General features: G+C 50.3%; 1 protein-coding gene across 10 annotated transcripts in view; it reads right to left on the reverse strand.

The window, feature by feature from the left end:
• The window catches only part of HUWE1 (HECT, UBA and WWE domain containing E3 ubiquitin protein ligase 1), a 1403674-nt gene that overhangs the window by 102934 nt on the left and 1276274 nt on the right, over window positions 1-24466 (reverse strand). For all 10 annotated transcript variants that reach the window (XM_069209338.1, XM_069209335.1, XM_069209339.1 and 7 more), the window contains 2 exons: window positions 8725-8881; window positions 1398-1530 (listed from right to left, as the gene is read on the reverse strand). In XM_069209338.1, coding sequence (XP_069065439.1) covers window positions 1398-1530; window positions 8725-8881 — 290 coding nt within the window. The remainder of the gene's footprint in view (window positions 1-1397; window positions 1531-8724; window positions 8882-24466) is intronic.

Here is a 24466-nt window from a genome sequence, read left to right on the forward strand (position 1 = left end):
GGTCTTCCTCTGCAGGGGTTTTCAGCTAGGCAGTCCTTCTTCTTGTAGTTGCAGGAATCTAATTTTCTAGGGTTCAGGGTAGCCCTTAAATACTAAATTTAAGGGCGTGTTTAGGTCTGGGGGGTTAGTAGCCAATGGCTACTAGCCCTGAGGGTGGGTACACCCTCTTTGTGCCTCCTCCCAAGGGGAGGGGGTCACAATCCTAACCCTATTGGGGGAATCCTCCATCTGCAAGATGGAGGATTTCTAAAAGTTAGAGTCACTTCAGCTCAGGACACCTTAGGGGCTGTCCTGACTGGCCAGTGACTCCTCCTTGTTTTTCTCATTATTTTCTCTGGCCTTGCCGCCAAAAGTGGGGCCTGGCCGGAGGGGGCGGGCAACTCCACTAGCTGGAGTGTCCTGCTGGGTTGGCACAAAGGAGGTGAGCCTTTGAGGCTCACCGCCAGGTGTGACAATTCCTGCCTGGGGGAGGTGTTAGCATCTCCACCCAGTGCAGGCTTTGTTACTGGCCTCAGAGTGACAAAGGCACTCTCCCCATGGGGCCAGCAACATGTCTCGGTTTGTGGCAGGCTGCTAAAACTAGTCAGCCTACACAGATAGTCGGTTAAGTTTCAGGGGGCACCTCTAAGGTGCCCTCTGGGGTGTATTTTACAATAAAATGTACACTGGCCTCAGTGTGCATTTATTGTGCTGAGAAGTTTGATACCAAACTTCCCAGTTTTCAGTGTAGCCATTATGGTGCTGTGGAGTTCGTGTTTGACAAACTCCCAGACCACATACTCTTATGGCTACCCTGCACTTACAATGTCTAAGGTTTTGTTTAGACACTGTAGGGGTACCATGCTCATGCACTGGTACCCTCACCTATGGTATAGTGCACCCTGCCTTAGGGCTGTAAGGCCTGCTAGAGGGGTGTCTTACCTATACTGCATAGGCAGTGAGAGGCTGGCATGGCACCCTGAGGGGAGTGCCATGTCGACTTACTCGTTTTGTCCTCACTAGCACACACAAGCTGGCAAGCAGGGTGTCTGTGCTGAGTGAGAGGTCTCCAGGGTGGCATAAGACATGCTGCAGCCCTTAGAGACCTTCCTTGGCATCAGGGCCCTTGGTACTAGAAGTACCAGTTACAAGGGACTTATCTGGATGCCAGGGTCTGCCAATTGTGGATACAAAAGTACAGGTTAGGGAAAGAACACTGGTGCTGGGGCCTGGTTAGCAGGCCTCAGCACACTTTCAATTGTAAACATAGCATCAGCAAAGGCAAAAAGTCAGGGGGCAACCATGCCAAGGAGGCATTTCCTTACACCGAGTAAACCCTAGAACTGCTGATTTTGCAATACATATCTCAATTTCATATTGCTAATGCAGAATATGGGGACTCATGCGGGAGCACATACCTGCTTTGCATTTTGCCTTTTAATTTGGTAGTTTGGGGCTGGTCCTCAGGAAGGCAATCAGGTGAGATGGCTTCACACTGTAGCCGCCTCTGCTGTTCCAAGTTGTACTCCCGCAGCTCGGCCAACAGGGTACCTGTAAGGAAAAAACAATTACATTAGCTTTTATTTCTGCACTATGTTCTATCTACTTCCTCAATTTTTAACAGTCAAAGACACTGGAAGTGGTTTACCTTTTGGACAGTTTTAGCGTTCAGAGGGACATGGCCGTCCCCATGCACCCTGCACCCACTTTTCCCCCTAAACGCTCCCTATTTTGATGCAGAAGTGGAGGGTTGGCGTATTGAAGCGGCGGCTAAGTGTTCAGCAAGACTACAGATGTTACTCTTGCACTAGTAACCATAACCTTACCCTTCCTTCATATAATCTCATATCATCCACAGAACCCTAACACAGAACAGATGTAGGACCTTTCTAGTCCCCCTTAAGTCATACTTATGAGAAACCTACATAAAAATGGTGATAGTCCAAGAAGAGGCAGTTTCAAGACCAAGCAGACCAAACAGAAGGCCTGGCCAAAGAGATTCTTCAGCAGGCCTGCGCTAACAATTCACCTACTAGTATTAATGTTCTCTAGGTACATGTAAGTTTGCAAATACTGGATGCAAAAATCAACACAAACTGCTGTGACCTTTGTTGTCTGAGCACAGAGGTCTTCAAAAGACAAAAAGACCTTCTGCCAAACAATACTTCAGGATACAGTGTTTGACCTTAAAGGCTACGGATGTGGATTTGTTTGTTAAGATCTCCATATCATGTCAGAGCTCACGTCTTAGAGGAACAACTTACTTTCCTTTGATAACACCTTTTTCTGGTGGATACTGTAGGAAAGTCACTATTTTTGGCATGGTTACTGTAGGAAGTTACCCTCTTTTTGGCATGGTTATCCCCCACTTTTTGCCTGCTGACTGTGTTCACTGGGATCCTGCTAACCAGGACCCCAGTGACTGTCCTCTCTCCCTCTAAATTTGGTATTTCCTGACTTTGTGCACACCACAATTAGCATACAGGTGCCCCCATGTAAGTCCCTAGTATATAGTACCTTGGTACCCAGGGCATTGAGGCACCAGGGGTTCCCATGGGCTGCAGCATATATTATGCCACCCATGGGAGCCTATACAAACTGTGTCGGCAGGCCTGCCATTGCAGCCTGCGTGAAAAGGGGCATGCACGCTTTCACTATAGGTCACTGTAAGTCACCCCTTTGGTAGCCCCTCCTAGCCCAGAGGACAGGGTGCAAGTGCCAGTGTGTGAGGGCACCCCTGCATGAGCAGAGGTGCCCCTACAAACTCCAGGTCCAACACACTGGACTTTGTAAGTGCTGGGAAGCCATTTTACCCGTGTACTGGACACAGGTCACTACCTATTTCCAGCTACATAATGGGAACTCTGAACCTGGGCATGTTTGGTATCAAACTTGTCGGAACAATATCCCAATACCAATGCCAGTATTGGTAGTATGATTCCATGCACTCTGGGGGCTCCTTAGAGGACCCTCAAGTATTGTTCCTACCAGTCTTCCAGGGTTGGTGGGCAGCTCACACAGCTGCCACCCCCCAGGGTTCTACCCTCCTGCTGCTTGACCAGCTCAAGCAGGGGAAGGCAGAAGAAAGGATTTCCTGTGGGATAGGGGATGCAACACCCTCTTCCTTGGAAATAGGTGTTACAAGGCTTGAGAGGGGTAGCCTCCTCAAGCCACTGGTATGCTTTGAAGGGCAAATTTGGTGCCCTCCTTGCATGAATCAGTTTGCACCAGTCCAGTGACCCCAAGTCCTTGCTCTGGCGCGAAACTAGACGAAAGGAAAGGGGACCGACCACTCCCCTATCCATCACGACCCCAGAGGTGGTGCCAAGAGCTCCTCCAGGTGGCCACTCAATTCTGCCATCTTGGAAACAAGATGTGCAGAGGCCCCCAGGAGCACCTATGTGGCCAGGTCAGGCAGGTGATGTCAGTGACCCCCCTCCGATAGGTGGTCACCGTGCAAAGTGCCCAAACCCCCTTTTAGGGCTATTTAGAGACTCCCTTGCAGGTGGGTCCCCAGACTCGACCTCAAGACTCCACAACGTCTCCTCGGCATCGTTTAATTCTACTTCTGGCCACAGGAACTGCAACTGTACTCTTCAGGAACCAACAAGACTGCAACTCCCGCAACGACCTTGCCTTGCAACACAGTTTCTCTGGCTCCATCCAGCAACTGCAACATTTCGCCAGCGGTGCATCTTCTTATGTAGGCAAGACTTCAGCTGCACCAAGGAGCAAGAAGGAATCTCCCTTGGAGTGAAAGTCACTCCCACGCATCTGCAGGCACCTACAGTGACGACATCCGGCTGCGTGGATCTGCTCTCCTCTGGAACCACATGAATCCTGCATCACAGGTGGTGGTCTGGAGTGGTCCTGCCTGCCTGCTGTCCAACTTGGGACACGGTGAGCCCTTGCCTCTCCTTGCAGGACAGTACCCCTGTGTACCGCGACTCTTGAAGCTACCAAGACTTGTTGTCTCTTGTTCCAAGGAATCTTCATGCCCCAAGTAGCCATGGCCCCCAGCACTTTATCCTGCCAAGCACAATCTTATCTTTGGTGCTCCAGAGACGTCTGACTTCTCTCCAAGTGTGCTGATTAGGCCTCACTGCAACTTACTGTGCCAGCGAGTTAGCTGTGGGGGCTGTAACTGCTTCTGCTGTGTCTCCCGACTGCTGAGGGTCAGCCTGAAATCCCCTCCCATTGTGGAGTCCCCTGGATCTTGCTGGTCGTCTTCAGCCTTGCAACTCTTCTTTTGACTCTTCTTGCATTTGCGAAGGCTTGTTGGTGGTTCTCCTAGGCCACTGATCATCTGTGACCAGACAACCAACGTGGGGCACCATCTGCACTGCTCCAAGAACTTCTCTTCAGCTTCTGGGCTACACAGCTGATCTTCTCTTTGCCCCGTCAACCCAGATCTTCATCCACAGAAGGGTGGGTAGTGGTTCCTGTCCCCGCTGGACACTCCATCCTGGACTGGACTCTGTCCCCTTCTTTTGCAGGTCCTCTTCTTCCAGAATCCACCTTTGTTTTTTTTCTAGGGTATTTCTGTTCTTGCACAATCCAATTTCCAAGTCCTCTTGTTAGTACTTGGAAAGACAAGGTGTAGGAAGTTGGCTCTGTATGTACTATTTCAAAGTAAGAAATAGCATGCACAGAGTCCAAGGGTTCCCCTTAGAGGTAAGATAGTGGCAAAAAGAGATAATTCTAATGCTCTATTTTGTGGTAGTGTGGTCGAGCAGTAGGCTTATCAGAGGGTAGTGTTAAGCATTTGTTGTACACACACAGACAATAAATGAGGAACACACTCAAAAGATAATTCCAGGCCAATAGGTTTTTATATAGAAAAATATATTTTCTTAGTTTATTTTAAGAACCACAGGTTCAAGATTTACAAACAATACTTTAAATGAAAGGTATTTCACTTAGGAACTTTGAATTAGCAAAATAGCATATACAGTTTTCACACAAATGGCAATAAGCTATTTTAAAACTGGACACAGTGCAATTTTCAACAGTTCCTGGGGGAGGTAAGTGTTTGTTTGTTTTGCAGGTAAGTAAACCACCTACAGGGTTCAAAGTTGGGTCCAAGGTAGCCCACCGTTGAACCCCAAAGTTACCACACCAGCAGCTCAGGGCCGGTCAGGTGCAGAGGTCAAAGTGGTGTCCAAAACGCATAGGCTTCAATGGAGAAGGGGGTGCCCCGGTTCCAGTCTGCCAGCAGGTAAGTACCCGCGTCTTAAGAGGGCAGACCAGGGGGGTTTTGTAGGGCACCGGGGGACACAGAAGTTAACACAAAAAGTACACCCTCAGCGGCACGGGGGCGGCCGGGTGCAGTGTGCAAAGAGGCGTCGGGTTTGCAATGGAGTTCAATGGGAGACCAAGGGGTTTCTTCAGCGATGCAGGCAGGCAAAGGGGGGGGGTCTGGCTCCCCTGGGTAGCCACAGCCTGGGCAAGGGAGAGGGCCACCTGGGGGTCGCTCCTCCACTGGAGGTTGGATCCTTCAGGTCCTGGGGGCTGCGGGTGCAGTGTCCTTACCAGGCGTCGGGTCTTTGAAGCAGGCAGTCGCAGTCAGGGGGAGCCTCTGGATTCCCTCTGCAGGTGTCGCTGTGGGGCCTCAGGGGGGTCAACTCTGGCTACTCATGGGCTCGCAGTTGCCGGGGAGTCTCCCTGTAGCGTTGTTTCTCCACAAGTCGAGCCGGGGGCGTCAGGTGCAGAGTGCAAAGTCTCACGCTTCCGGCGGGAAACGTGTATTCTTTCAAAGTTGCTTCTTTGTTGCAAAGATGCTTCTTTCTTGGAGTAGAGCCGCTGTCCACGGGAGTTCTTGATCCTTTTAGATGCAGGGTAGTCCTCTGAGACTTCAGAGGTCGCTGGACCCTGGGGAACACGTCACTGTTGCAGTTTTTCTTGAAGTGGGGAGACAGGCTGGTAGGGCTGGGGCCAAAGCAGTTGGTGTCTCCGTCTTCTCTGCAGGGCTCTCAGGTCAGCAGTCCTTCTTCGTCTTAGGTTGCAGGAATCTAGTTTCCTAGGTTCTGGGGAGCCCCTAAATACTGAATTTAGGGGTGTGTTTAGGTCTGGGAGGGCAGTAGCCAATGGCTACTGTCCTTGAGGGTGGCTACACCCTCTTTGTGCCTCCTCCCTGAGGGGAGGGGGGCACATCCCTATTCCTATTGGGGGAATCCTCCAAAATCAAGATGGAGGATTGCTAAAGGCAGGGGTCACATCAGCTCGGGACACCTTAGGGGCTGTCCTGACTGGTGGGTGACTCCTCCTTGTTTTTCTCATTATCTCCTCCGGCCTTGCTGCCAAAAGTGGGGCCGTGGCCGGAGGGGGCGGGCAACTCCACTAGCTGGAGTACCCTGGGGTGCTGTAACAAAGGGGGCAAGCCTTTGAGGCTCACCGCCAGGTGTTACAGTTCCTGCAGGGGGAGGTGAGAAGCACCTCCACCCAGTACAGGCTTTGTTACTAGCCACAGAGTGACAAAGGCACTCTCCCCATGTGGCCAGCAACATGTCTGGTGTGTGGCCAGCAACATGTCTGGTGTGTGGCCAGCAACATGTCTGGTGTGTGGCAGGCTGCTAAAACTAGTCAGCCCACACTGGTAGTCGGTATGGTTTCAGGGGGCATCTCTAAGATGCCCTCTGGGGTCTATTTCACAATAAAATGTACACTGGCATCAGTGTGCATTTATTGTGCTGAGAAATTCAATACCAAACTTCCCAGTTTTCAGTGTAGCCATTATGGTGCTATGGAGTTCGTGTTTGACAGACTCCCAGACCATATATTCTTATGGCTACCCTGAACTTACGTCTAAGGTTTTGCTTACACACTGTAGGGGCATAGTGCTCATGCACTTATGCCCTCACCTGTGGTATAGTGCACCCTCCCTAAGGGCTGTAAGGCCTGCTAGAGGGGTGACTTATCTATGCCATAGGCAGTATGAGGTTGGCATGGTACACTGAGGGGAGTGCCATGTCGACTTAGTCATTTTCTCCCCACCAGCACACACAAGCTGGCAAGCAGTGTGTCTGCTGAGTGAGGGGTCTCCAGGGTGGCATAAGACATGCTGCAGCCCTTAGAGACCTTCCCTGGCATCAGGGCCCTTGGAACCAGGGGTACCAGTTACAAGGGACTTACCTGGATGCCAGGGTGTGCCAATTGTGGAAACAAAGGTACAGGTTAGGGAAAGAAGACTGGTGCTGGGGCCTGGTTAGCAGGGTCCCAGCACACTTCTCAGTCAAGTCAGCATCAGTATAAGGCAAAAAGTGGGGGGTAACTGGAACAGGGAGCCATTTCTTTACACCTTCCTATATTGAGACTGCAACATGACCTTTGTCTTAGACATACGTTCTTGTGGAGAGGCAACCAGCTGCAGTTAACGTGGCAGTGTGGCTATAGCTGCTGTCGGAGGAAGGCTCCTAGGGGACAGACGAAGCCCCCTGGCACCAGAGAGGAGCCCGCTGATGGAATCCCCATATGAGCCCTCAGTCAGTTCCATGTGGCCCAAGAGCACAACCAAAGGAACTGTGGCGCAATGAAAGAGCACCTAAAGGCCTGTGTTAAGGTGATGGCTGGTGCTGGAAACCACAGGGGAAACAGAGGCAGGGTCGGTTTTAGCACCAGAGCCGGGTTGGCTTGTTTGTCTAATGCTGTATACCCAGCTCTGAAAAAGAATCCGCACAAGGAGAGGAGTGACGAGGAGACCAAATCCCAGAGAGGGAATGATTTTTGTGTGTGGAGACCTCCCATCTACTCCTTATTCTTCCTCTTGTCCATGGATGTCAGAGGGAGACAACTGATCTGGTGCATGATCGACACTGGGCCATAGCTGATCATGTGCCATGAACAGCACCTCATGCCACTCCTCTATGGTCTTAAGGTGCATGAGGCTATACTGGTCGCAGTGCATGGAATCATGCTTGGGCACAAAGCACAACATGCAGACCCAGTAAGGATCTGAAATAGACATTTTCCCACGTTTGGAGCCACATTGCTTAAATCCTGGCTTTTTAGGCAACATCCTTCTAAGCACTGCAAAAGTAGACTTTTAACAATCTTTTGGGAAAAATGCTCCACGGAGAGACACTTTGGCTCCAGTTAGGTCATGTCAGAGCAATAACCAAGGTCAAGTGCTGGCTGATGTAGCCTATTGGCTCAGAAAAGCCATTGTTAAGATTTTGGATCCAGACTGGATAGTCAGTAGTGCGGAATCTGCAGGTAGAAGTATCAAACGAAACAAAAGGAACTGACGCTGTGCATACAGTGGCGCCCTGCAAGGTTCTGCGTCGTCATGTCTGGGGGAGGACAGGAGTTGCATGGTCCCTCACAGCGCTGTGGGAGCTGCAAAGTTTACGGATTCAGTCAGTTACGTGGAGAAATTCAAAACATGAATAATCTGCAGGTACAAGTATCCACCAGAAATTGATAGAGAGGCAGGCAACACCTACATGGACGCTTGACAGCTGAGGGGAGTAACATATGAATTTGTAGAGTAAGTGAGAGCAGGCATCCCTTGCATGGAGGATAGAAAGTGTGGTATCACACCACTGCAGTCTTCTAGCACGGATTGGTGAAGGCCTGGCAGCTAGGTGCATACAAAATGATTAACTGCAACCTCTGATGTTCGTAAATGAGGTGACGGCTCTGACTGGGAGGTGAACAGACAGTGAGAAGTAACAGCCTTTGAACAGGGCTGGCAGCAAAAACACAGAAGGGTGCACAAGGAGTGCCAGAGGCAGTCACCTAACTTACCTATCTGTTTGCAAAGTGTGTAACCTAGGTGCCGGCCGCCACTCAGAAGCAGTTTTAAGACGGTGTCTCGTGTTGTCGGATCTCCACGGGATAGCTGCAGTAAGACATTGGCAGCATCTTCCAAGCCTTCTTCAGAACAAGAGTGTGACGTAAGCACCTGAGGTAAAAAGAACATGTAAAGCATGAGCTGGCAAGCAAATCACATTGATAAGGAAGGCAAAGACAGAAAACAGGTGCCCCTACGTGCATCAACAGCGACGGCAGTAAGATTCTTTCACCCTTTTGCTTTCTTGTGGAAGCTTGCTTTGAATGCCAAGACAGCATTTTAATATCATTGATCATGATCGAGAAAGAAGACGCCCATGGCAACTCCAACATGTCAGCATAATGAAGACGAACAACTTACTTACTTTCGATAATGTTCTTTCTGGTAGAGACTCAGTCTAGCTGCAGAATCCTCACCTTTTGAAGATTCCCCAGGCATCAGACTGAATCCAGAAACAGTTTTCATGGTACCTGTGTGTACCAGAAGTTACCACTGTGAGGCTTCATACAGACAGCGTTCTCAAAGTGACGTGCAGGAACTATAAAGGTACCACTCCGGTGTGGTGACATCAGTTTAGTTCGACACTGTCCGCCATGCCAGACATGGAGCCCCAAAAGCAAATGGTTTCTTTAGTGTGAGGGTCTGTAGTTCACTAATACGCCTGGGAGACATTAGGTCCACTAGAAACACAACCTTCTAGGAGAGAAAACGTAAAGTGCATGAATGCAGTTGCTCGAAGGAGGTGGGGGACATAACCGTGTGAGAACAACCTTAAGATTCCAGAATGGAGTTGGGGGTAACCTTGGCGGATTTACACGTTTAAAGGCCCTCCCATAATAGCTCTAATTACAGGAATTTTGAAAAGCTAACAATGTTCCTCATTTTGAATATATTCAGAAATGGCAGCTAAATGTAGCTGGACCGATGTATAGGCTATCCCAGAATTTAGTAAGTGTAGGAGGTAGCAAATAAGGTCTTGCACTGTAGGCATAGGAGGGTTTGTGTGTTTTGGAGTACAGTACTGTACAAAATGCTTCAGTTTAGCTGCACAACAGGTGCATGCAGTGGGCCTACATGCTTCAATGAGTATGTCCATGCACTCTTGGGGTAGGTTATGGTAACCAAACTCTTAAGCCTTCAGGACTCAAACTGCCACATTGAGCTTTTGGTTTGAGTGTTTGACTTTGCCTTGGTTTTCTGTGAGAAGGTCTGGTCTGTTGGGGAGCTTCTCGTGTGGGATGATGACATTTCTACAGAGGAACCACAGCTGTCTGGTCATGTAGTAGACACCAGGATATTTGTGTGAGCTTCCTGAACCCATAAGTGGGAGAGGAGGAAAGGCTTCTACAAAGATCCCTGACCTACTTAATAACAGAAGATTGTCCCTGGTCTTTTAGGGTGGGGGGGAATGGGAGGGTGTAGAAACCTGGTGGTAAAGTTTGGGCGTTTTGTGTTTTCGTGTGTGACAAAAAGGTCTATGCTTGGGGTGCCCCTTCTTTGGAAGGGAGTAGAACTTGAGGTTCGGGTGCCCACTCATCGATTTACTGCTGTATCCTGCAGGTTTTTAAAGTCGTTGTCCACTCCCAGAAAATACTCTGCCAGGAGACTAACACGATGGCTCGCCCTGTGCCATATTTGCCATAACTGCTTCCTTGTTTCTGTGGGTAAAACATGGTGGTCATGTTGTCTGTCCGCACAAGGATTACCTTGCCTTGAATCTCTTGAACAAAGACTAAGAGCAGAGCTAGATTAATGGCTGACAATTCAAAGTGGCTGATGTGGAGACCTCTCTGAGGAGGTGGCCACAGACCTTTGTCACGTTGTTGAGGTGTGCACCCAGTCGAAAAGGGATACTTCTGTGGTGATGGTCACTTATGGAACTGGGCCTGCAAAGGACCTGCTGTGCTAATGATTGTTGTTCTACCGCTTCAGAGAATGAGGAGTGCTGGTCCTTAGCAACACTAGATTCTTCAAATAACCCTCCACTTGTGACCACTGGTTTGACAGGCATTCCTGAAGCGGGTGCATATGAAGGCTGGTATGGGGGCACTCTGGCAATGCAAAAAGCCATCAGTCACAGAAAGTGCAGTACTGTGAAACCTGGAAGTGGAGTGGCTGAAAAAAGGAAGAAGCTGCTGGAATGCTTGCACCCTTTAGAAAAATGGGGAGGGGGGGGGGATCCAGGGGGGGGTCAGAATGCTGTAGGAAAGTTCGCTCTTTCTTGGCATGGTTATCCCCATTTTCTGCCTGTTGTCAGTGTGTTCGGCTGTGTCCACTGGGATCCTGCTAACCAGGCCCAAGTGGATATACTCTCTCCCTTCTAACTTGGTAACTGTACCTTTTTCTTTTTCTTCCCACAATTGGCATACTGGTCCCCCCATGTAAGTCCCTAGTATATGGTACCTTGGTAGCCAGGACACTGGGGTTCCACGGGATCCCTATGGGTTGCAGCAGTTTTTCTGCTAAACATAGGGAGCCCATGCAAAGGGTTCTGCGGACCTGCCATTGCAGTCTGCGTGAAATGGAGGAATGCACCCTTTTTCACTACAGGTCACTGCACCAGGTCACTATAAGTCACCCATATGGCAGGCCCTCTCAGTCCAGAGGGCAGGTACCCGTGTGTGAGGGCACCCCTGCACTAGCAGAGGTGCCCCCACAAACACCAGATCCATTCTCCTGGACTTTGAGAATGTGGTGACGCCATTTTACGTGTGTTCTGGACATAGGTCACTACCTACTTCCAGTTACATAATGGAAACTCCGAACATGGACATGTTCGATATCAAACATGTCGGAATCGTACGTCAATACTGTTGCAAGTATTGGAAGTATGATTCCATGCACTCTGTGGGGCTCCTTAGAGGACCCCAGTATTGCTACCACCAGGGTTTTCTGGGCAGCCCAAGCTGCTGCCACCCTCAGACAGGTTTCTGCCCTCCTGTGGGTTGATCTGCTCAAGTCCAGGAAGGCAGAACAAAGGATTTTCTTTGGGAAAGGGAGGTAACAACCTCTCCCTTTGGAAATAGGTGTGACTAGCTTGGGAGGGGTAGCTTCCCCAAGCCACTGGTATGCTTTGAATGGCACCTTTGGTGCCCTCCTTGCATAAACCAGTCCACACCATTTCAGGGACCCCGCCCCGCAGTCCCTGCTCTGGCACAAAACTGGACAATGGAAAGGGGAGTGACCACTCCCCTGTCCATCACCACCCCAGGGGTGGTGCTCTGAACTCCTCCAGAGGGTTTATGGGTTCTGCCATTTTGTTTCCAACGTTGGCAGGGATCTCTGGGAGCATCTGAGCGGTCAGTCCAGGCAGGTGACATCAGAGCCCCCTCCTGATAAGTGCTTACCTGGTTAGGTCACCAATCCCCCTTTCAGGGCTATTTAGGGTCTCTCTCTTGGGTGGGTCTTAGGATTCGGCTTGCAGGACTCCAGCAGGATTCCTCTGCAACTTCCACTTTGACTTCTGGCCATTGGAACTGCGAATGGACCCTACAGGAACAGACAACGCTGCAATGAACACTGCAACTTTGTTTCCACAGCTCCTGCCAGCTTTGCAACATTTCCCCGGCTGTGCATCCTCAGAAGACAGCACCTCTTCAGCCTGCACAAAAAGAAGGAATCTCCCTTGGAGTGAAGGAATCACACCCCTTCATCTGCTGGCACCTGCTGCAAATGACAACCGGCTGCGTGGATTTCCCCTCATCTTAAGCTGCGTGGATCCTGCATCATGGGTTGTGGTCCGGAGTAGTCTTCCTGGTCCTCTCCAGCAGCTGTCCAACTTTGGTGGAGGTAAGCCCTGGACTCCCCAGGCAGGGTAGCATCCCCGTGCAGCGCACCTCTTGCAGCTGCCAAGGCTTGTTTGCATCTCATCCAAGGGATCTTCAGGCAGTGTGTAGCTCCAATCCTCAGCACTCCTTTCTGCGGAGCTCAGCTCTCTGCAGGGTTCTCCTTTTTGTAGTGCTGTGTGGGCTCCTTCTGCGACTTCTGTGTGCACGGCCAGTGGGACTCTTGTGGGGGCTGCCTCTGCTCCTGTGGAGTCTCTGCGATGCTGAGACCAGGGTTGAATCCTCCTGGGCCTTGCTGGTCCCCGGCAGCACCACTTTTCCACTAGCTGCAAGTTTGCCTTTGCCAAGGCATGTTGGTCGAATTCCTGCACCAACACCCATCTGCAACCTCAACTCTAGCGTGGAACATCTGCATTCATCAGCAACTCCAGGGCTGCAGTGCTGACCTGTTCTTCCTCATTGTCAACCAACTCCTGCATCCACAGCTGGGTGGGTAGCAGCTCCTACTCCTCCTGGACTCCACTGTGACTCTTGGACTTGGTCCCCCTCTCTCCACAGGTCGTCTTTCTTCAGGAATCCACGGTTGGTTTCTTGCAGTCTTGTCTGGGTGTCTTCTTTTTAGGGTCGAGCCTGCGTTGCATGCGCTCACGCATGCGTATCGCAGCGAGACGCTTTTGTATTTATAAAAGGGCTCGTAGCGCTGACAACTTCACGTCAGTGTTTTTTATTGGTTCGTGGGCTTGCCTAATAAAATCTGCTTGCTTTCATTAGTCGAAGGCATGCATACGTCATGCCTTTTCCGGTGGCTAGCCCTCCTCGAACACAGCGACCAAGTACAGAAAACATACGAGGCTCGCTGTTTTCTGTCTGGCTCGTGGACTTCTTTTTCTCTAATTTACGAGCGCGATCTCGCTTGGCAGAAGTAGAGAGCTTTACATAGTTAATTTCACTTTTTCAGGTTATGTACATAAATGCACTTTTGCCCGGTAGGTGAAAAGTCGGGTTAGGAGTTTACAACGCGATCAGCTCTAACATGAGCAAACGCGAGACCCGTTGCATTATAAATGCTTGTTCTTCTTTTCCTCCTTTTAGGTGGTTTGGGGAAGATCCAGTTTTACCCCTACTTTCCTGGTCGCTGGAGGGCGTTGTGTTACCTACCTCTGATTTTCTAATACCCCCATTCATTTACCTAGGTGGGGGGTCCTGTGTTCCTTTTTTTTAAGTAACTATGGTTTGGGCTCCCCTTAGGGTCACTATTGGTTATTGCTGTTTGCACTGTTACCTAACCTTTTCTATATCTATTTCTGATTGCTAGTGTATATATTTAGTGTATTTCCTCCTATTGGAGGATTGCCCTTCTAGTATTTTGTGGCATTGTGTTCCAAAAATAAAGTACCTTTGTATTTGTACAACTGAGTGTTTTCTTTCATGTGTATAAGTGCTGTGTGACTACAGTGGTACTGCATGAGCTTTGCATGTCTCCTAGGCTGAGCCTTGGCTGCTCATCCACAGCTACCGCTAAAGAGCCTGGCTTCTAGGCACTGCCTGCGCTTCAGTAAGAGGGAATACCTGGAGCTGGTATAAGTTGTAACTACCTTAGGTATCCACCATACACCAGGCCAGCTTCCTACATTGGTAGAGCAGCAGTGGGATGGATAAGCACTTGCAATTGCCTTACCACTGTGTCACTTGGTACTTTCCACAGGAAAGACCACTTACTAGCTAGGGCTCTGCACTTATAGCTAGTTTCAAGACCTAGGCCCTCATTTTAACCCTGGAGGTCTTTTGACCGCCAGGGTTAATGTAGCGGTATCACCGCCAACAGGCTGGCAGTGTATGCTGCCACATTATGAGTGTGGCAGATTGGCTGTTGCCAACCAGCCATATTACCACTCATACCGCCATGGCAGTATGATCTGCCGCGCGGGAGATCTTCATCTCCGGACTGAAGGCCCACAGAGTACCTCTGGCGGCATTATGAGCGAGCCAGCCTACCACCATGTTTTCTGCAGAGTTAGCAACACCATGAAAACCGAAGCGGTAGGATCTACCGGTTGAAAGGGAATTCCTTCCATGTCACCGGTAGACGGCACCCCCAACCCTCCAGCAATCACTTAATCCCCCCCCCACCCAAACTCACCCCCCCACACACGCAGACACACCATTCATGCACACGCAGACACACACCCGCCACATTACCCCCATATTTCACTGTATATGTTGTTTTAGGCTGTGTCACTGGGACCCTGCCAGGCAGGGCCCCAGTGCTCATAAGTATGTGCCCTGTATGTGTTCCCTGTGTGATGCCTAATTGTCTCACTGAGGCTCTGCTAACCAGAACCTCAGTGGTTATGCTCTCTCTGCTTTCCAAATTTGTCACTAACAGGCTAGTGACCAATTCACAGTGGCATACTGTGTAGGAAGTTGGCTCTGTATGCACTATTTCAAAGTAAGAAATAGTGTGCACAGAGTCCAAGGGTTCCCCTTAGAGGTAAGATAGTGGCAAAAAGAGATAATTCTAATGCTCTATTTTGTGGTAGTGTGGTCGTGCAGTAGGCTTATCAGAGGGTAGTGTTAAGCATTTGTTGCACACACACAGGCAATAAATTAGGAACACACACTCAGACTTACTCCAGGCCAAAAGGTTTTTATATAGAAAAATATATTTTCTTAGTTTATTTTAAGAACCACAGGTTCAAGATTTACAAGTAATACTTCAAATGAAAGGTATTTCACTTAGCTACTCTAGGAACTTTGAATAATCATAATATCATGTACAGTCTTTGTATAAATGGAAATAAGCTATTTTAAAAGTGGACAGTTTAGTGCAAAAATCAACAGTTGCTGGGGGAGGTAAGTAAAGGTTAAGTTCCCAGGTAAGTAAAACACTTACAGGGTTCAAAGTTGGGTCCAAGGTAGCCCACCATTGGGGGTTCAAGGCAACCCCAAAGTTACCACACCAGCAGCTCAGGGCCGGTCAGGTGCAGAGGTCAAAGAGGTGCCCAAAACACACAGGCTTCAATGGAGAACAGGGGTGCACCGGTTCCAGTCTGCCAGCAGATAAGTACCCACGTCCTCGGGGTCAGACCAGGAGGGTTTTGTAGGGCACCAGGGGGTAGGGGGCGGGGGGGGGTGGGGGGGGGGGGGGGGGGGCGGGGGGGGAGGACACAAGCAGGCACAGAAAGCACACCCTCAGCGGCACAGGGACAGCCGGGTGCAGAGTGCAAACAGGTGTCGGGTTTCAGACAGGAAGTAATGGGGAGACCCGGGGGTCTCTTCAACGATGCAGGCAGGCACAGGGGGGGCTCCTCAGGCTAGCCACCACCTGGGCTAGGCAGAGGGTCGCCTGGGGGTCACTCCTGCACTGGAGTTCGGTTCCTTCAGGTCCTGGGGGCTGCGGGTGCAGTGTTGGTTCCAGGCGTCGGGTTCCTTGTTACAGGCAGCCGCGGTCAGGGGGAGCCTCTGGATTTCCTCTGCAGGCATTGCTGTGGGGGCTCAGGGGGGTTGACTCTGGCTACTCACAGGCTCGCAGTCACCGGGGAGTCCTCCTTGTAGAGTAGGTTTTCCGCAGGTCAAGCCGGGGGCGTTGGGTGCAGAGTGGAAAGTCTTGCGCTCCCGGCAGGAAACGTGAAGTCTTCAAAGTCGTTTCTTTGTTGCAAGAAAGTTGCAGATTGTTGAACAGGGCCGCTGTTCTCGGGAGTTTCTTGGTCCTTGATTGAAGGGCAGTCCTCTGAGGCTTCAGAGGTCGCTGGTCCCTGTTGGATGCGTCGCTGTTGCAGTTTTCTTCGATGTTGAGAGACAGGCCGGTAGAGATGGGGCCAAAGCAGTTGTCGTCTCCGTCTTCACTGCAGGGCTTCAGGTCAGCAGTTCTTCTTCGTCAGGTTGCAGGAATCTATCTTCCTCGGTTCTGGGAGCCCCTAAATACTGAATTTAGGGGTGTGTTTAGGTCTGGGAGGGCAGTGGCCAATGGCTACTAGCCCTGAGGCTGGCTACACCCTCTGTGTCTCCTCCCTGTGGGGAGGGCACATCCTTAATTCTATTGGGGTAATCCTCCATCGACAAGATGGAGGATTTCTAAAAGTAAGGGTCACCTCAGCTCATGACACCTTAGGGGCTGTCCTGACTGGTGGGTGGTGACTCCTTGTTTTTCTAATTATCTCCTCCAGCCTTGCTGCCAAAAGTGGGGGCAGTGGCCGGAGGGGCGGGCATCTCCACCAGCTGGGATGCCCTGTGGCGCTGTAACAAAGGGGGTGAGCCTTTGAGGCTCACCGCCAGGTGTTACAGTTCCTGCAGGGGGAGGTGAGAAGCACCTCCACCCAGTACAGGCTTTGTTCCTGGCCACAGAGTGACAAAGGCACTCTCCCCATGTGGCCAGCAACATGTCTGGTGTGTGGCAGGCTGGCAAAAACTACTCAGCCTACACGGGAAGTCAGGTATGTTTTCAGGGGCATCTCTAAGATGCCCTCTGGGTGTATTTTACAATAAATTGCACACTGGCGTCAGTGTGCATTTATTGTGCTGAGAAGTTTGATACCAAACTTCCCAGTTTTCAGCGTAGCCATTATGGAACTGTGTAGTTTGTGTTTGACAAACTCCCAGACCATATACTCTTATGGCTACCCTGCACTTACAATGTCTAAGGTTTTGCTTAGACACTGTAGGGGCATAGTGCTCATGCACATATGCACTCACCTGTGGTATAGTGCACCCTGCCTTAGGGCTGTAAGGCCTGCTAGAGGGGTGACTTACCTATGCCACAGGCAGTGTGAGGTTGGCATGGCACTCTGAGGGGCGTGCCATGTCGACGTAGTCATTTTTTTCCCCACCAGCACACACAAGCTGCGAGGCAGTGTGCATGTGCTGAGTGAGGGGTCCCCAGGGTGGCATAAGACATGCAGCAGCCCTTAAAGACATTCCCTGGCATCAGGGCTCTTGGTACCAGGGGTACCAGTTACAAGGGACTTATCTGAGTGCCAGGGTTGTGCCAATTGTGGAGACAAAGATACAGATTAGGGAAAGAACACTGGTGCTGGGGCCTGGTTAGCAGGGTCCCAGCGCACTTTCAAGTCACAACTTAGCATCAGCAAAGGCAAAAAGTCAGGGGGTAACCATGCCAAGGAGGCATTTCCTTACACTGTGACATGACCAGAAGGCTGTCCTAGCTGTTTACCAGCCAGGGCAGAAAGTGTGGGTCATGGACCCTGTGGCTCTCAGGGCACTCCAAGACAAGTGGAGAGGTCCCCATACTTTAGTGGAGAAGGGTGAGGTCACCTGTAAAGAAATGGCTCCCTGTTGCAGTTACCCCCCACTTTTTGCCTGATACTGATGCTGACTTGACTGAGAAGTGTGCTGGGACCCTGCTAACCAGGCCCCAGCACCAGTGTTCTTTCACCTAAAATGTACCATTGTTTCCACAATTGGCACAACCCTGGCACCTAGGTAAGTCCCTTGTAACTGGTACCCCTGGTACCAAGGGCCCTGATGCCAGGGAGGGTCTCTAAGGGCTGCAGCATGTCTTATGCCACCCTAGGGACCCCTCACTCAGCACAGACACACTGCTTGCCAGCTTGTGTGTGCTGATGGGGAGAAAATGACTAAGTCGACATGGCACTCCCCTCAGGGTGCCATGCCAACCTCCCACTGCCTGTGGCATAGGTAAGTCACCCCTCTAGTAGGCCTTACAGCCCTAAGGCAGGGTGCACTATACCACAGGTGAGGGCATATGTGCATGAGCACTATGCCCCTACAGTGTCTAAGCAAAACTTTAGACATTGTAAGTGCAGAGTAGCCATAAGAGTATATGGGCTGGGAGTCTGTCAAAAACGAACTCCACAGCTCCATAATGGCTACACTGAATACTGGGAAGTTTAGTATCAAACTTCTCAGAATAATAAACCCACACTGATGCCAGTGTTGGATTTATTAAAAAATGCACACAGAGGGCATCTTAGAGATACCCCCTGTATTTTACCCAATTGTTCAGTGCAGGACTGACTGGTCTGTGCCAGCCTGCTGCTGAGAGACGAGTGTCTGACCTCATGCGGTGAGAGCCTTTGTGCTCTCTGAGGACAGAAACAAAGCCTGCTCTGGGTGGAGGTGCTTCACACCTCCCCCCTGCAGGAACTGTAACACCTAGCAGTGAGCTTCAAAGGCTCAAGCTTCGTGTTACAATGCCCCAGGGCACTCCAGCTAGTGGAGATGCCCGCCTCCTGGACCCAGCCCCCACTTTTGGCGGCAAGTCCAGGAGAGATAATGAGAAAAACAAGGAGGAGTCACTGGCCAGTCAGGACAGCCCCTAAGGTGTCCTGAGCTGAGGTGACTAACTTTTAGAAATCCTCCATCTTGCAGATGGAGGATTCCCCCAATAGGATTAGGGATGTGACCCCCTCCCCTTGGGAGGAGACACAAAGAGGGTGTACCCACCCTCAGGGCTAGTAGCCATTGGCTACTAACCCCCCAGACCTAAACACGCCCTTAAATTTAGTATTTAAGGGCTACCCTGAACCCTAGAAAATTAGATTCCTGCGACAACAAGAAGAAGGACTGCCCAGCTGAAAACCCCTGCAGAGGAAGACCAGAAGACAACTGCCTTGGCTACAGAAACTCACCGGCCTGTCTCCTGCCTTCCAAAGAACTCTGCTCCAGCGACGCCTTCCAAAGGGACCAGCGACCTCTGAATCCTCTGAGGACTGCCCTGCTTCGACGACGACAAGAAACTCCCGAGGACAGCGGACCTGCTCCAAAAAGACTGCAACTTTGTTTCAAGAAGCAGCTTTAAAGAACCCTGCAACTCCCCGCAAGAAGCGTGAGACTTGCAACACTGCACCCGGCGACCCCGACTCGGCTGGTGGAAAACCAACACCTCAGGGAGGACCCCCGGACTACTCCACGACTTAGTACCAAAACCTGTCCCCCCTGAGCCCCCACAGCGCCGCCTGCAGAGGGAATCCTGAGGCTTCCCCTGACCGCGACTCTCTGAAACCTAAGTCCCGACGCCTGGAAAAGACCCTGCACCCGCAGCCCCCAGGACCTGAAGGACCGGACTTTCACTGCAGAAGTGACCCCCAGGAGTCCCTCTCCCTTGCCCAAGTGGAGGTTTCCCCGAGGAAGCCCCCCCTTGCCTGCCTGCAGCGCTGAAGAGATCCCTTGATCTCTCATTGACTTACATTGCGAACCCGACGCTTGTTCTAACACTGCACCCGGCCGCCCCCGCGCCGCTGAGGGTGAAATTTCTGTGTGGGCTTGTGTCCCCCCCGGTGCCCTACAAAACCCCCCCTGGTCTGCCCTCCGAAGACGCGGGTACTTACCTGCAAGCAGACCGGAACCGGGGCACCCCCTTCTCTCCATTGAAGCCTATGCGTTTTGGGCACCACTTTGAACTCTGCACCTGACCGGCCCTGAGCTGCTGGTGTGGTAACTTTGGGGTTGCTCTGAACCCCCAACGGTGGGCTACCTTGGACCAAGAACTGAACCCTGTAAGTGTCTTACTTACCTGGTAAAACTAACAAAAACTTACCTCCCCCAGGAACTGTGAAAATTGCACTAAGTGTCCACTTTTAAAGTAGCTATTTGTGAATAACTTGAAAAGTATACATGCAATTGAAATGATTCAAAGTTCCTAATGTACTTACCTGCAATACCTTTCAAACAAGATATTACATGTTAAATTTGAACCTGTGGTTCTTAAAATAAACTAAGAAAAGATATTTTTCTATAACAAAACCTATTGGCTGGATTTGTCTCTGAGTGTGTGTACCTCATTTATTGTCTATGTGTATGTACAACAAATGCTTAACACTACTCCTTGGATAAGCCTACTGCTCGACCACACTACCACAAAATAGAGCATTAGTATATCTCTTTTTACCACTATTTTACCTCTAAGGGGAACCCTTGGACTCTGTGCATGCTATTCCTTACTTTGAAATAGCACATACAGAGCCAACGTCCTACATTGGTGGATCAGCGGTGGGGTACAAGACTTTGCATTTGCTGGACCACTCAGCCAATACCTGATCACACGACAAATTCCAAAATTGTCATTAGAAATTGATTTTTGCAATTTGAAAAGTTTACTAAATTCTTAAAAGTCCTGCTAGGGCCTTGTGTTAGTCCCTGTTAGCATTTCTTTTAGAGTTTAAAAGTTTGTTAAAAGTTTGAATTAGATTCTAGAACTAGTTTTAGTTTCTTAAAAAGTATTCCAACTTTTAGAAGCATAATGTCTAGTACAGATGTGAATGTGGTGGAACTCGACACCACACCTTACCTCCATCTTAAGATGAGGGAGCTAAGGTCACTCTGTAAAATAAAGAAAATAACAATGGGCCCCAGACCTTCCAAACTACAGCTCCAGGAGCTGTTGGCAGAGTTTGCAAAGGCCAACCCCTCTGAGGATGGCAACACAGAGGATGAAGATAGTGACTTGGAGGAAAATTCCCCCCTACCAGTCCTATTTAGGGAGAGCAGGGCCTCTCAAGCCCTGACTCCACAAATAATAGTCAGAGATGCTGGTTCCCTGACAGGGGGGACCAACAACTCTGAAATCACTGAGGATAACTCCAGTGAAGAGGACATCCAGTTAGCCAGGATGGCCAAAAGATTGGCTTTGGAAAGACAGATCCTAGCCATAGAAAGGGAAAGAAAAGAGATGGGCCTAGGACCCATCAATGGTGGCAGCAACATAAATAGGGTCAGAGATTCTCCTGACATGTTGAAAATCCCCAAAGGGATTGTAACAAAATATGAAGATGGTGATGACATCATCAAATGGTTCACAGCGTTTGAGAGGGCTTGTGTAACCAGAAAAGTGAACAAATCTCACTGGGGTGCTCTCCTTTGGGAAATGTTCACAGGAAAGTGTAGGGATAGACTCCTCACACTCTCTGGAAAAGATGCAGAATCTTATGACCTCATGAAGGGTACCCTGATTGAGGGCTTTGGATTCTCCACTGAGGAGTATAGAATTAGATTCAGGGGGGCTCAAAAATCCTCGAGCCAGACCTGGGTTGATTATGTTGACTACTCAGTGAAAACACTGGATGGTTGGGTAACTGGAAATGAAGTGTATGACTATGTTGGGCTTTATAATTTGTTTATGAAAGAACACATTTTAAGTAACTGCTTCAATGAAAAGTTGCATCAGTATCTGGTAGACCTAGGTCCAATTTCTCCCCAAGAATTGGGAAAGAAGGCAGACCACTGGGTCAAGACTAGGGTAACCAAAACTTCCACTGGGGGTGACCAAAAGAAAGGGGTTACAAAGCCTCCCCAGGAGAAAGTGGGTGACACTAGAAACAAAGAAAAAGAGTCCCCTGTAGACCCCCAAAAACCAGACCAGGTGGGTGGGCCCAGAGACACAAACTAAAACAAAGGTGGGTACCAGGGTAAGAGCTGGGATGCCACTAAGGCATGGTGCCATAACTGTAAACAGACAGGGCACCACACCAAGGACACTTCTTGTCCCAAAAACAAACCCGCTAGCAAAATCCCAGGGGTGACCAGTGTAGCCATTGGGGATGACTCCTCAGATGAGGAGGTCTTCATAGCCTTCAACTGGAAAAAGGGCCCAACAGGTGAGTTGGAGATTCCAGAGGGAAGTAGACACTTCCACCACCTACTGGTGAATGGAATCCCAGCCACTGCCCTGAGAGACACTTGTGCCAGTCACACTATTGTGCATGACAGGCTGGTGTTCTCAAACCAGTACATCCCAGGTGAGATGGGCAGAGTAAGAGTTAGCCCAGACAGGGTCACTGATAGGCCTGTGGCTTTTGTGCCCATAGAAGTGGGTGGGACTTTTAGCTGGAGAAGGGTGGTAGTCAGTACAGACCTCCCCCTTGATTGTCTCCTTGGAAATGACTACCCAGAGGTTAGTCAGAGCCCAAGAGAGGAACTGGTCCAGTGCCAGTCCTCTCCCAAGGATTCTGGAGTGCCTGCCTCTGCAGTAAATGCAAGTAGGCCCCAGAAGAAAAAGAAAAGGAAACGGAGTAGGAAAGGTGGACAACCTTCAGCCAAGGTTCCAGCAAGCCAAGGAGATTCTGCTCCAGTAGGGGAGAACTCCAAAAGTGGCTCTGATAAAGTCCAACCTGACCCACAAGAAGTCCTGGCTAGTCAGGCAACTGTTAAGCCTGAGTGGGTGGCTCCTCAGCTAACAGAAGAAAGAGTGGAAGAAGGGTGTTTACTACAAGATGTGGTAACCCCCCACTCTAATACAGCAGACAGGCACCCTGAACCCAAAGAAGCCTGTAACTTAGCCCCTTCCCTTGTAGGTGAAGAGCTAAAGGTGTGGTTCTGGGCACTGACAGCTGTCAGTGGCCTCTGCTGGGTGTTAGCCTTTATGGCTGCACTATCCTTGGCATGGTGGTCTGACCCCATGCCAAATAGCAAGTTAGGCCCCCTGACCCTGTTGGTCATGGTGGGGTTACTCCAGCTCTGGGTAACCTCTTTGGGTAAGCTAGGGGTGACCCTGGCTAAGATAAGATTAGCAGAGGTGGATACCTCTAACCCCAAAATAGAGAGAATGGGTGAAGACATAAAAAGCACAGACAAGAGGCAGTTCAGACTAGGTCCTATCACTGTGGAAGTGGGTCAGTTCCCCAGAGGGAATGACCTGAACAGGAGGATGTAAGGCAGAGTAGGCCCTGCAACAAACCAGCCTATTTCCTCTACTCTTCCTCGCCTGACAGACTAGGAAGACTCTCCCAGCTTTGGCTGAGTCTCCTGGCCTGTGGGCTGGGGGGGGGGGGCTTGTGTAAAGAAATGGCTCCCTGTTGCAGTTACCCCCCACTTTTTGCCTGATACTGATGCTGACTTGACTGAGAAGTGTGCTGGGACCCTGCTAACCAGGCCCCAGCACCAGTGTTCTTTCACCTAAAATGTACCATTGTTTCCACAATTGGCACAACCCTGGCACCTAGGTAAGTCCCTTGTAACTGGTACCCCTGGTACCAAGGGCCCTGATGCCAGGGAGGGTCTCTAAGGGCTGCAGCATGTCTTATGCCACCCTAGGGACCCCTCACTCAGCACAGACACACTGCTTGCCAGCTTGTGTGTGCTGATGGGGAGAAAATGACTAAGTCGACATGGCACTCCCCTCAGGGTGCCATGCCAACCTCCCACTGCCTGTGGCATAGGTAAGTCACCCCTCTAGTAGGCCTTACAGCCCTAAGGCAGGGTGCACTATACCACAGGTGAGGGCATATGTGCATGAGCACTATGCCCCTACAGTGTCTAAGCAAAACCTTAGACATTGTAAGTGCAGAGTAGCCATAAGAGTATATGGGCTGGGAGTCTGTCAAAAACGAACTCCACAGCTCCATAATGGCTACACTGAATACTGGGAAGTTTAGTATCAAACTTCTCAGAATAATAAACCCACACTGATGCCAGTGTTGGATTTATTAAAAAATGCACACAGAGGGCATCTTAGAGATACCCCCTGTATTTTACCCAATTGTTCAGTGCAGGACTGACTGGTCTGTGCCAGCCTGCTGCTGAGAGACGAGTGTCTGACCTCATGCGGTGAGAGCCTTTGCGCTCTCTGAGGACAGAAACAAAGCCTGCTCTGGGTGGAGGTGCTTCACACCTCCCCCCTGCAGGAACTGTAACACCTAGCAGTGAGCTTCAAAGGCTCAAGCTTCGTGTTACAATGCCCCAGGGCACTCCAGCTAGTGGAGATGCCCGCCTCCTGGACCCAGCCCCCACTTTTGGCGGCAAGTCCAGGAGAGATAATGAGAAAAACAAGGAGGAGTCACTGGCCAGTCAGGACAGCCCCTAAGGTGTCCTGAGCTGAGGTGACTAACTTTTAGAAATCCTCCATCTTGCAGATGGAGGATTCCCCCAATAGGATTAGGGATGTGACCCCCTCCCCTTGGGAGGAGACACAAAGAGGGTGTACCCACCCTCAGGGCTA

This window comes from Pleurodeles waltl, chromosome 10, assembly GCF_031143425.1.
Source record: "Pleurodeles waltl isolate 20211129_DDA chromosome 10, aPleWal1.hap1.20221129, whole genome shotgun sequence".
In the NCBI taxonomy this organism is placed as follows: Eukaryota; Metazoa; Chordata; class Amphibia; order Caudata; family Salamandridae; genus Pleurodeles; species Pleurodeles waltl.